This window comes from Micrasema longulum, unplaced genomic scaffold, assembly GCF_059751315.1.
Source record: "Micrasema longulum isolate JH-2025_06_02 unplaced genomic scaffold, ASM5975131v1 h1tg000280l, whole genome shotgun sequence".
NCBI classification, from domain to species: domain Eukaryota; kingdom Metazoa; phylum Arthropoda; class Insecta; order Trichoptera; family Brachycentridae; genus Micrasema; species Micrasema longulum.
In genome coordinates this window covers 583,521-597,939 of record NW_028277484.1, presented here as the reverse complement: position 1 = coordinate 597,939, position 14,419 = coordinate 583,521, and the positions used below count along the sequence as shown (strand labels likewise).

The following is a 14,419-nucleotide window of genomic DNA, read 5'->3' as shown; positions in this document are numbered from 1 at the left end:
TACTGTATTATATATTTTTTTTGTTTTCTTCTCTTTTGGGCTATAACTGTTTTTCTATTTCTTCAATATTATTTTTATTTATAGGAAACATATTCGAAAACCATATTTGCCGCAACAAATCGGTTTCTTAGAACAGGCATTTGCCCATATAGGAACCGATTGCAACATTAGGCGTACTAATATTTCTGGCTTGCCGACCCTTCATATACTGAGCTTACTCCTAGTACAAGCAGAATTTGCCAGTGTGTTTTTGTGCCATTTGTATAAACTAATAAATGTTTGTATAAAATAATAAATAAATAAATAAATCAGTATGTAATTAAATATTGTTGTTATATTGTAAATAATAGAACAAGAATGTTTTTATTTTTAAGTAAATTTTTTAACAGAATAATTTTAAATTACGAAAAACTTGGGTATAAGCTTATTTTACTTGTAGCAGGAACTGTGAACTTTTGGTGCTAACTTTATAAAATGCGCGATCACTTTTAAACGTAGTTTTATTGGCAGCGATTTGCAATTGAACGCATCTGAACGTTGACCAAAATAGTAAGCTGTGAGTGCCAGTGTGACAACGTGTCATTGAAATATAAAGTTTTTTTTATTCCGAGATTTTTAAATCAACTGTTTCCGATTGTGCATAATGTCAAATGTCTCCCTACACAACAATAAATAACAAAAATATGATAGGAGCATATAAAACGTTATAAATGACACCACATAAACCATATGATTCACTATAATCGAACTGGCATTAAAACGCTATCATATCTGGTGACCCATTAAAAATCTATTGATATCCCATGAACTTCGCTAAACCAATGAAAGGCCATGCATCCCCCTGTGAAACATAATAAAAAGGGAGATAAAAAAACATAAACGTCGTTCTCCATATTCTGCGAAACCGTTCTAGTGCGCAGAGTGCTGATTTCTCGAGTAGAAGAATATGTTGCATTTGCTATTTTTCTGCTATATTTATCTTTATGTGAAGCTTTTATCTAAATCGGTGACGACTGTCAATTGATTCAATACTCGCGTCATAAAAGCTCCGCATCAACTCTGCAGGGGTGAAACAGGGGCAAAATATATACTTTTTGTGAGTTTTACGAAAAAATAAAGGCGATAAAATGAAATGCGTGTTTTCTTCTTGAGCTTTTACGCAATTCTTTTTAACGGTATTTTATATAATATTTGAGTGCTTTGTTTTTTAAACACTTATACTAGATTCAATCCCCAGAATCATATTTATTTTAATTTAAAATAAAATAAATTCTTCAATTCGAATGTTGTAATTCTTCCTAGATATTTGCATTTTTATTTTATGCGCAACCCATACTGCCTAGATATTAATAAGTAATGTACTGTGTCTTGATAATTTGTAGGGAAATAAATGAGATTTTATCTGTGTAAGAAACATAAGAATTTTGTAATCGATATTTGATTTTTATTTACTAGGTAATTAAACTCTTGTCGTGATACACGGTATCCTCTGTAGTACTATGTTTGCTTGTTGTATTTACAAAGAATATTTTCAAATGTTATGAAGATCTTTTTAAGCCAAATTGTTAATTCAATTTATTATTACAAGATATTATTATATCCGTTTCTATTTTTTATTGTTCATTCAACGTGTAGATACGTTCATATTTTTTATATTTTAGTGAATATAAGTATGCGCGTCTTGTGCAAGTTTGTTTTTCGGGTTACGACAAAAAGCTTATTTTATAGATATGCGCTATCGCACGCAAATCGACGACACGAAAAATATAAAAAAAATATCGGGGTACCTTTATTTGGCCAATTCTATCTCAGTACATACAACTATTTTCCCATTACTCTGTTATTCGATATTCGTCCGAACCCGAACTCCCTCCCACGCATTAAATAAAAATCATCATCCGAAAAGAATCGAATTTACAATCCCCAGACAGAAGCCAGTACCGAGCCGTTTCGCCCCTCAGTATGAAGCGATCCCTAGCTCGGTAGATAAAGAACGCGCATAAAAAATGAAAACGATCTTTCATTCCATTTTGTAAATCCTTTTGGTAAATATTACCCGATGAAAATTTGCTCTCCATCTTATTATGCGCGGAAGAATGGCTGAAGACGAAATGGAAAAACGTTTTCTTTTCGTTTCAACGGAAGCTTTTCATACACACAAAGGTTCCAAACTCCGCCATCGGAGGCTCGCGTGTTGTGAGTGTTTCCCTAACTTTATATGATTGTTTTCTATGAACAGTGTACATTGTACAGTTATATTACAGGTATCTGCTCACTTAATAAATAATACTGACAACAATCACAAATACGTTACACATTTTCAAGACATTAATTCAAAATTAATTTTAAACTATTTTTAAAACGCATTCGTATTTTGGATGATTCGTGTTGTTTGCGTAAATGATATGGGCCAGAGATAACTCACCAGTAAAGTACCCGTTTATGTTTTTCTTTTTAAGCATAGTTATGTTTATAAGTATCGAAATGTTCATTATAATATAAACATAATCTCCGTGTAATTCAAAATATTCCTTTTCCTCGCCTTTTAATACTTTTACAAAATTTAGGTCAAAACGATGTTAAAATGATTGTCTGGACTCTTGATGATTCATTTACGTACAACAGCAAGTGCAGGTTGCAAATTTATATAATATCAATCTTAACAAATTACAACAGGGATGGAAAACATTTTATAGAGGGGAGTATGGAAGTTTGGGCATTGACAGGGCTTATGAACTGTCAATTATTTATTTAAACATTTTATATGCATATACAGTTCACATACATATGCATAAGGGAGCACATATTGTCTTTAGGCAATTTATTCCTACATACCCAGTAATTAGCTGGTTTAAGTTGCCACCTTACAAACTGTGTAACATTCATCATTCTGCATATGTAAGATCCATAAATCCCCAATTCTTCCATCGGTTGATTTTAGTGAAGTTAAAGACCTGAAACTTTTATTATTGCAAAGAGATTCATCTGATCGAATTTTTTCATGTTAGGCAACGCCCAAATACAATTTTCCTATTTTTAAACTTCTTTTTGGATCAGTAGGTTTTATAACAATATTTTTTGTTTGTCCAAATATTTGTAGATAAAGGACTAGAAGCCCTGTAAATGTCAAAGTTGAATTGTTAGTTAGAGATTTTATCTAATTTATTTAAATACAGATAAATAACAATAATTTTTTTTTCTTTTTAATACTTACCTGCTGCATTTTATGATATTTAAAAAAAAAAAATTTTTCTTCGAAGGTACATTTTTTTTTTAAGCAAGCTAGAATACAATTACTATTATGCATTTAATAAATGAAGTCGTGTCATGTACAATAATTACAAACATTGATATGAAAACAATAACTTTTTGAGGATCTTAGATACGAAGAACAAAGCCAAGAAATAAAAGTGCGGTACTTTCTGGTTGTATAATGCCCCGAAGTAATGTTCCCATTGTGTCTCGTTTGGGAATACGAGGGGAGGATAGAATGAAAAATGAATTGTTACAAAGTCGACTTCATGCAATTTGAAATGTTTTTCTAACTCGATTTGCATACTCAGCTCAGATAAAAGAAATTATTTGCGACAAACTGCGTTTACGAAAATATTCAGGTGTGTTTCTGTAGCTTTTTATTGAATAGACTTGTAACCAGTTCTGACGTCTGAGTTTTAATGAAAAGAGTTTTATTTTATAAAATAAATAAATAAAACAACTTTGTTTTAAACCACTAATTTTTATTTTTCACCGACAGGTTTCAAAGCAAACAAGCTTCTTTGTCAAGGTTTACGTGACTAATGAAGTGATTCCTTTTTATTTTATTTCTATCCTCAGAGTTTTATTTATTATTTTAACTAACAAATTATTTAAATTTGTTGCAACAGAGAGAAAACCTTTTTGAGAAGGGAATATGGGAGTCTAGGCATTTACAGGGCTTATGACCTATCATTGACTGGTTTAAGTGGCCACTTAACACACTGTGAAACGTGTTCAACATATATGTTCAAACATAGGCAGAATGGTGTCTGCAAGCATTTGGACATACTCAAAACTTTGTTGAAATAAATTATCTTTAAAGCGACATCAAAAATAGACTATCACATTTTCTTCGTTGGCAGATAATTCTAAAGCACATGGACTAAGCTATATTTATATATACACCATCTCTTGACCGCACTCCGATCATTTCGACCTTTCAATTGTTTATTTAATTTATTTTTTACTACGCTTTTATTGATTTTGTACTAAAATTCTCAATCCACTTGTTTTTTTAAATTCTTAAAGTGGCCACTTTACTTGATGTGTAATATTCACCATTATGCCTATGTTAAAACATTAATATTTCTTTAATTCTTCCATCTGTTAATTTTTGTAAAATTAATGTTACATGGTGTGTAAAGTGGCCACTTAAATAAGCCAATGACATGCTATAAGCCCTGTTAATGCCTAGACTTCTATGTTCCCTTCTATAAAATGTTCTTCATCTCCATGGTAATGTATTTAGGTGATATTTATTTAGTTTAAATATATTTTCTTAATCTTAAAATATTAGGTACCTTCGAAAAATTAAAAAAAAAAACAAACATGTTTTACAGTTCCTATATATATATATATATAGTTGGATAATTTATATAGCGCCATTTTTGTGAAAATCACCTCAAGGGCGCTGTACAATTAATAAATATCCCAGGTACTTCTTGCAGCTACAGAGCGCATGGACGGTTGGGATTCTAGTTCCTCGTTTTCAATTAAGATCAGTCAAAAAATATAACAGATAGGAGCTAGATTACAGGACGTCTTGCAGCCACAGAGCGCATAGACAGTTAGAAATTTAGCCCCCAATTGTACATTTCAAAAATTGACACATAAATTTAGTGTATTAATGATACTAAAGAAATAAAAATAATATGAATAATAAAAAGGAGTAAGATTACAACACGTCTTGCAGCTACTAAGCGCATAGACGATTGGAATTCTAGACTCCATTTATAAAATTTAGGTATTTTTAAGTTGGTATATGAAAGCTAGATAACCAATCATCGTGCAGCTACAAAGCGCATGGACGAGTGGAATTCTAGCAAAGTTAGAATGATATCAATAAATTTACAAAAAATAGAGCATAGTAGTAAGTTTGTCAAGTGTTCATGCCAAGAAGTAAGCAATAAAAAACTAAATAAATAAAGCACTGTATCAACTCCATTGTTAACAAAGGGAGATAGATGTCCGAAGAGAATCTTTTGTAGACAGTAGGTAGATACCGTCACCATGTGGTCCACTGGCTGCTGGAGAATTTCTGGAAACGCACGTGTGTAGACTGGGTTGATATTGGGTTCACATTCAAGTTGATATAACATTGTATTAATTTATTTGGGGAAAAAAAGGTTTTTACATTTATTGCATACAGAAAATAAGAATAAATATAAACTTAAATTGTGATATCAGTCAATATAAATTTTCCACAGTGATGTAAGCTATTAATTAAGTACATTATAGGTATCGAAATAAACGCAATTTAAAAATTTAGAAATTTTAGGCATTTAGAAGTAAGCAAAAAAATTATAAAATAAATATCTAAATATGTTTATTTATAGTAATAATAAAAATAAATTAAAGTTGAAGAATAAAATAAATACATTTATAAAATAATAATATAAAGAGTACAAAATATAATAATGAACATACGAGTACATACATAATTACTGACATCGTATAACTAAACGGGTGTACTGTCTATAAGGAATCTTCTATATATCATTAAGGAGAGATGAAAAATGTATTATAATGATGAAACGCCCTCGCATGCAATAGACAAAATCAAGAAAGGAGTTCTTCGCTGGTTTGGACATGTAGAGCGAATGGACGGCGAAAGAACGGCTAAGAATATTAACAATGCGAATATTGATGGATACGGAAATAGAGAAAGACCTAGAAAGAAATGTCATGACCAAATCCAACAAATACTTGAAGACGGACATGTCAACAGTCTGAATGAGAAGATCTATGAATGAGAAGATCTATGAATGTAGAGAAAGCAAGATCTGTATACAAAGATGGAGTGATGTGGCGTTCTATCGTCTCTGCCTACCCTTACGAGGATACGGCGTGATGATTTGTTGTAATTGTTGTTGATATGCTCTAAAACAAATCGTTTTACCTGGAGTTAGTCCTAGGTATTAGCAAATTAAATGTAGTATGGAGTCTTGTTCTGTTCATAAAATGTTATCTTGAATTTTTTAGGCTGACAAACGTCACACAAATACAATTACTAAACTTCTTTTCTTATATATTATGTGTCATTATATTTACAGTGGATTTTTTTAATTGGCTTTAGTATTGTTAAGATTTTTCTAATTATTTTGTTTATGTAATAACTGTAAAAATCCCAAATAAAATAAAATAAAAATAAATAAATTTGAATATCACATTTTTTCGATCATAAAATTTGATGAAAAAACCATGTGTTTCTATCAATGGTATTTAATAGTAATATTTTTAATTAGCTAATTACGTATTTTAACCACGGAATTACCTTTTATCGTAATTATCTTCAAATTGTGATAACTTAACGAAGTCATACGAACCTTTTTCCATACGCGTAACATACGAAGTAGTGTTATTACTGCACGTCAAAATTAGCAGATCTTATCATGTGATGTGTCCAAATCATGCCTCCCCCGTAAGGCTTCGCGGGAGGGGCGCGGGCGCCGGGACGCACCCCCCACCGAAGAAATGCGCAAACCAATCACGTCAAACGACAATCAAATAATACGAGAAACTGTTCTACTCTCCCTTTCTTTCGTTATAAATAAAAACGAAAAAGTGACGAATAATAACAATACGTCCGTCCTTTTCGCTCCACCGAGGATACACCTAAAAACAATTCATTTGAGTACTTACAGCTGGTCCGTATCAAAAAAAAATATCAGATGTTTGGTGGACTCGTTCGAATGCGGCGTGTTTTTACTCGAGTGCGTGTTTTGACGAACCCTTTTTTTGGAGTACGTATTCCGCCTTGAAGGATCAAGATAAGGTTGTTACAAGCACCTGTCTCTTTCGGTAGCCTCCCCTCCCCCGCCTTCTTCTCTACACACCCCTGGCCGGGGTAGGCGGCCTCTACCGCAAGATGGCAGTCAGATTGATGAGTGATCGATGTGTATGAGTGTGTACTGGACATGGTGTGGAAAGGGGTATTGAAAGTAAGGATCGCACAAAAAAAATGTTGATTGATTTTGTATATTTATTTTAATAAAATTATAAATAGCCGCATTTTTTGTTAAAAAACTTATTTATTGACTGTAAAAATGCAAGATTTTTACAAATTTACTTAAATTTGTAAATTAAATGTAAATTTGTACAGTACTTATGCACAAACATCAAATAAATTCAATGAAATTAGGAAGTTCCATTTTTTTTTTTAAATTAGAGTTTCATTATAGACTATCAAGCTAACTAAATTTTATTTAAAAAAAAATTGTGTCGTATTATCATCGTTACGATTTTTTATAGCTTCGTATTTTTTTTATTGCTTCGCGCGCGACGTCACTAGTTCTCTTCGGTGAGTTATCTCCATCGCTGAGTTGGCTTTCCGGAAACCGGTAATCAATCACAACACTCTATCATTGATTGATTCAAAAGAACTTGTCATGTCATTCAAAGTAGTTCGCGTTTATTAAAATCGCTTTTATATTTTCGAGGAACTTCGAGGTAAAATAAAATGCGATATTACTATTTTTTGATAATTATTTTTTTTGTTGAATTCGTCCTGATGCTTTCACTAAATATTTAGGACATTTTAGAAAACAGTCGTGCACGTCAAAGGGAATTAAAAAAAAAATATATATATTTGCGTTCTTATGATTTACTGAAATATTTCATTTTGAGGGCCATTTTCAACGAGTTGTAAGTAACTTACTATTAGAAAATGGTAATCAAGTTGGGGTAGAGTGGGATTGGAACCACGGACCTTTGGACCGTGATTCCGAGACACTAGCCACAGGACCACAATCCGATTCTGGTTGACAATTAAATTATAGTTGAGCTGTAAGCAAACCTCAGTACTCTGATTTAAATTTCGCATTACTATCGAGAAATTATATCCCGACGTAATCATTCTTGCTGATTTTTTTTTCCCTGAGAGCGTTATGCGGTGTCAGAGGAATTGTATGAATAGTTATTTAAACATAGTTTTTCTGACACTCTCTCGTAAATGCATCTCACATATTATGCGGACAAGACAATTGTTCGTCGGACTGATTATGTCTAACTAAAATCGACAAAATTGAGGTTTCACTGTCCCATTTTTTGCACCCCAAAACTGAACCAATTACGTGTTTTTTTTTTGAAAAACAGTATCAGTATTTTCTGTGTCAGTACATTTCAGTGATCAGCGCGTTTGCCTACCATGCAAGAGGTCTCGGGTTCGATTCCCGACAGGGTAACATGAAAAAAATATTCAAAAATGTGTTTTTACACTAGAATATTTCATGGTACCTGGACTGGACCTGAAACGTAAGACCGATCATATATAAAAAATAAAACAAATGATCAAAATACACTGCGATTGGTGTACCAATTCAGTGCTCTAAGCACCATTAGGTGTGGAAAGGGGATGGTGTACCTTTAACGTTTATAAAATTTATTTATAATATTCGTATGCCGTGCGTCCGAAGACGGCAGATAAAATTGGTCGCTTTCATGGGTTTTTGGATGGTCCCCATTAGAAACAATTGATCGAAAAGCAAAATATCTATGGTGTGTATAAAAAACACTGCTCTTGTTAATGTAGGTTATGGTCCCGTGGCTAGTGTTGTGAACTCACAGGTCCGAGGTTCACACCCTATTCTTCTAGAACTTGATTTTTATTTTCTAGCATCGAATTATTTGCAACTCGTTAAAAATGGCGCCAAAGGTTAAAATATTTGGGTAAATTATAAGAACGAAAATATTATTTTTTTCATTCCTAAATAAAATAAATAATAACAATAATCTACGGAGCTAGTACCTATGGGAATACGTTTGTATGCAGAAAATCAAACCGCGTTTCCTTTTAACTGAGCAGTATTATTTTTCCAATTTTTATTGTTTCTGATCGAATACCCCTGACCAAAAGTCGAATCGTGTCTGTGTGGTAGTGTACTGCAGTGTACACACGTTGTGTGCGGGGCACGGTCTCAGAAGGATAATTTTAATATTATTTCCATAATAATCCATGGCGGACCTTGTCACGACCCAACCAAAGCGAAACCTTATGCTCCATTATAATGTAAAAGGCATATAATATGTGTGTAGTGTGTATACATGTGTTTACCCTTACACAAGTTAGATTTTTATGCTGTGCGTGTAAATTTTTAATACAATCAACCGGTATCGTTTTTTTTATGCTTTAATATTATGTTTCTTATGTTTTAAAGAAATAAACAGCTTATTTGGAGATACGTTGACGAAAAGGTTTTATTAAGACTGAGTTAACAACAAAAATCTTTTTCTATTCATATTTGTGTTATTTCATGACAATCGTATTTTTTTTGTTTAATGGTATGGAATAACTTTATACAGGATGCTTTTTTTTCTTTCTATTAAGTAATACATAAAAAAAAAACTCTAATCGGCCAATAGTTTTGGTTTATTTGTAAATATTGGATTTTAGTTATAATGGTTTAGTTTTCACGAAATAAATAAAGAAAACAAACCGTAAACTGTTGTACATATTTATTCATATTTTAAACACAATCAAATACTTTTATGCATGGCACGAATTTCATTTATAAATAAAAACATAAATACATTATACAAAACAGTGTTCTTTTACAAAATGATGAAATAATACAAGAACATTATATATGCTCGTACGGGGTTTTCCTGTAATTTTAATTATTTAATGCCAAAAACACGTACGACTTTTGCACAGAGAAATTTCTCTTTTGTGGCCCCAATCGTCATTCAAATCGTCTTTCAATGTCCTGGATAAACACATTAAATTTTCCAAAACTAAAGCCGTTTTCAGGAGAAGTGTACAAGTTTGGATTTTGTCTGAGGGAAGAGACCATTGCAGGAGACTGCTGCGAGACATTGCATAGATTAATAAATACTACTTTTAAGATGTTTATTGAAATTTTTTAGTGTAGTCATATTTATTTTTAGTATTCTTTAATAATATGTATGCTTCCACTTATTATTTTTTTGTATCCTAACTTAACACAGGGCTCTTGGCCTCAGAGAGTTAGGGATACGTTATTAATATATTTATCTTTATATGAGTAAATGAATAAAAAATAACTAATATTAATTTAACAAGTAAATATTTGAGGTCAATTCAATGAAAATATTTTTATGATTTACCCAACAATGTCATTTTTGGAGCCACTTATTGGAAATACTTGGTTGTAAACAACTCGATGCTTGAAATTGGAACTAAGGTGTAAAAAAGAAGGGTTCGAACTTTAAATCTCTGATCTGAGAGTCCACGACACTACCACGGGACTACAATCTGTTTAACTATTCAGATTGATCGTTTTTTCACGCAATATTACAAATGCAATGTATATTATAATGTCTCACAATTCTCTATTATCATTTTTTTTCTCATCCGTACCCTTTGGTGCAAAAAGGACTGCATTGGTAAACCAATCATTGCAGCCTATATTAAAAATTATGAAAGCAAGAAGATAAGTTGATTTTAAAAATTATATCAATTAACAATCAAATTAGGAATCAAACCAGTTTTCAAAAATCGTCGTTAAAAAGCTGTATATTTCATATTAACTCGCCAAAATAAAATTTAGGACCTTCTGCCTGGTAGAACGCACTACTAAATAAAACATTAAGAGGCGAAAAATGTATAAAATGAAATAAATAATATAATTTTACAAAAAAATAATTGTAGATATTTTTTATTTTATTGTGATCCGTTAAAGCTAATTAACAATAATATGATTAAACAAAACAAGATTATCAACAATGGTAAGGTATATTTTGGTAGTGTGTTTTGTAAGGTTAGGAGAAATGCGAAGTGCGAGATTGCAAGCGTTTTAATCTTGGCGCTAACGTGCCCCCCGCTTAGCGAGTCCTAGGGCTTTCTCCACAGGGGACCCCAATATCCGAGGGGCTCTTGCCTCGCTCGATTCTCTGCTTGCCTCGATTATAGTGATGTATGGAGGCATTAAACGGAACCCGGTCGGGCTTGTATAGAACAGCCTTGCGGATTACTGGCCTTACTAGGCGCCTTTGGAAACAATTATTTGATGTGATGTGACGCAATTATGAGAGCGAACAAGTTAATTGTATATTTTTTTGCTAGGATTTAATGACTTTTTCCTGAATATCTATTTGTTATATATTTCCAACATTGAACCTATTATTATCTATTTTACGGAAAAAGTAAAACTATACGTCAATCGATTGTGATTGTTGTATTTAATTTGATTTGTTTGTTTAATATTTCGTTAGTGTAATGGGAATTGTGAATCTGGTGCTCTGAAATTATATGACAAAAAGATAAATCTTTCTAGAGCTTCTTTCAAAATTACCATTTTAAAATATGGGGTCAATCTAATATTTTTACATTTATAGCTTTGTAACAGAAAGTAAAATATCGGTTGTGATCCCGTGGGTAGACTGTCGCGGATTCCGGATCAAGAGGTCCGAGGTTCGAATCTCACTTTACCACAACTTGTTAAGAAACACGATATTTTACAACTAAAAGAAAATGGTTGCAAAAATGGAAATATTTAGGTGAATCTTAAACCAAGAGAAATCATTCTCAAATAAAAGAGGCACCTAGTTTCGAAATATAAATGGTTTAATACGTATTTTCAATATTTCGTTTGATTCTCAAATAAAATGTTTAATATAACATCCGTAAAAATTCTTAAGTTGATTAATAAAGAATTTAATTTTTTGGTTCTATTAAGCGTAGAAGCAAAACATACATTTAGCTCGGGGCAATAATCGACCATTGTTCTGACAGAAAAATGACCAGAGTATTTCACTATTCAATCATGCAAACTGCAACGTCACTTCGGTGGCAATATCAAGGTATTGAAAAACTTCAAAGCGAGTGCTAAATATTTTGCTATCTTTATTTCGTTTCACTAGCATGTGAAATTAGCATGCTAAATGCTATTTTCAACACGTCTACTTTTTTACAGTAGCCAATTTTGCAGTATTGATTTTTTTCTACAATATTACTGAACAATTATTAAAATATTTTGGTTTGTATAGAAACATCTCTATGTAGCGTCAATGTTAATAAGTTTTTTCATAGTTACCCAGCTTACATAACAAATCATCGCGTTTTAAATCTACGTCTACTTTTCAGAAACATTTTTTTTAAATATTCATTTATTCATTTTAAAAATACTATTTTGAATTTATTGAAAGATTTTTCTAAACCACAGTAACATTTACAAATATTAATACAATTTTTTTATGGCCTGATTGTTTTATAATAATTGCTGTAAGGAATTGTGAGTATTGTTGTTTTTTGTTTTATCTATAGTTTAATAGAATTATAACATATTCAATTAGGTTATTATTATGTCGAAAATATTATCAAAACACAAAATTAATTAAATAAATCAATTGATTAATTTTATTTTCAATTTTCGTTTTAATTTTTATTCGTTCGTCAAAGAGTCTCCAGATGTTTCGCGTTCATAAAATTAGCAAGGACATTTTTAGCCAATTTTGAAAATATCTAATTACTTATCACATTGCTAACGCTAATGATTGCATTAAAAGTGCCTACTCAATTCTCCGACTCATTTTCATTGTTTCTTAAAGTCAATATTTGACCGGACCGCACGGGATTTGTATGAAAACCGCCGACAAACGAACGTAGCGCGGTGTTATTACTTTTTCTCCACTACAATATATTAGCTTTCGCGGATTACTTTTTACTTTTATTTACATTTTCTGTTCTTTTGATATTGCGCCGAATCGCTCTCCCTGTCTCTGCTAGACACAGAGAGATATATATTGCTTGATTGCATTGACTTATCTAAGACTTTAAGTGTAAAAAATATTTGCACTTTGGCGGGCTTATTGCTGAACGTAATACCTTCCAGCCAGCCAAAAAAAGACGGTAGATGAAAAATTGAAAAAAAAAAAATTGAGCTTGATTTTTTGCACATCCGACGAAATAGTGCCAGAACTATACAGAACAAATTATAAATCATTCTCACATGTGCTAAAAAATGCACATAACATAATTCTGGTGATGGCTACATGACACACTAAACACTAATACTTATTCGATCGCCTCAGTTCTTAAACGGTGTCATATTTAAACTATTTTCCGTATCCAGATTTTCTTTAAAAAAGATTTAAGCATTTTTTAAGTTAAATATCATTATATTTACATATAAAAGCATTGATTAAAAGTTGAAAAGATAAGCAAAAAACTCAAAAGATGAAAATACGCTGCATTTGTTTAAAAATGTAGTGCCTTATGCACCACTAGATGCGAGTAGGGGTTTGATGATGATTTGAGTTTGATATTAAAGTTTTAAATAGGAATTGCTTCAAAATTTACTTTATACCATATAAATATATTTGCAGATTTTCTCTTTGTGGTTTTTTTATAAAAAATACTTATATTTATAATCTAATTAAGTAAGCATATAATTATCCATCGAAAGTAACAAAGTTTTTCGTTTGTTCCAGTATTATACCAAAAGAGATTAAAAAAGGAAAGACGCGCACGTCAAAGAGCCCAGGAGCAATTGGAGTCAGAGATGAAAAGAAGGTCGAAGATTGAAGAAGCCCTCAAAGCTTCCGGAGCTCCTGCTGAAGTACTTCGCATTGTCACGGGAGATATTCTTGGTAAGTTAACAAACACCCTTATAACAGTACTTGCAAGAAAAATAAGAAAAATGAGGAATACCTCTTAAACCAACTGATAACAAGTCATAATTTCTATGCCCACAATTCAATAATTCCTCCTGATTTATTTTCTACTGTAGCAATGTCAAAACCTGATTTATTGAGTATTATAAAAAAAAATAATGCCCCAAACTCCTTCAAATTAAAATCTAAATATTTCATTACTGGTAATTTAATTTGATTAGTCAGCTATCTTACGGACTTCAGTAGGTAGCCGTTCATCAAGTATTTTTTTTTGTTAACCTTTTTCAGTTATTTTTAATATTGAGACATATCACCTCTATTACTCGTAGTTGACACAAAACCTAAACTCAGGTCGGATTTTGTATTCATAAGCCGCGTGATTTTCTGTAGGGTAAGAAGGTTCTATATAAATTGTGATAACACGCTTGTTATTATTACATACTACGTACGCTTGACACAAAACATTTGCTCATGAAAATTTTTCGATAAATCATGAAATACCAGTTTTTTAATTCATTACACTAATTTCTCAAAATATTCCTATTTTTAACATTAAAACACTTAATAATTTCTT

General features: G+C 31.6%; 1 protein-coding gene across 7 annotated transcripts in view; it reads left to right on the top strand.

Annotated features, from left to right (window-relative positions):
* dac (dachshund family transcription factor) overlaps positions 1-14,419 on the top strand; it is a 377,714-nt gene that overhangs the window by 345,702 nt on the left and 17,593 nt on the right. For all 7 annotated transcript variants that reach the window (XM_088224353.1, XM_088224357.1, XM_088224355.1 and 4 more), the window contains one exon: positions 13,663-13,821. In XM_088224353.1, coding sequence (XP_088080479.1) covers positions 13,663-13,821 — 159 coding nt within the window. The remainder of the gene's footprint in view (positions 1-13,662; positions 13,822-14,419) is intronic.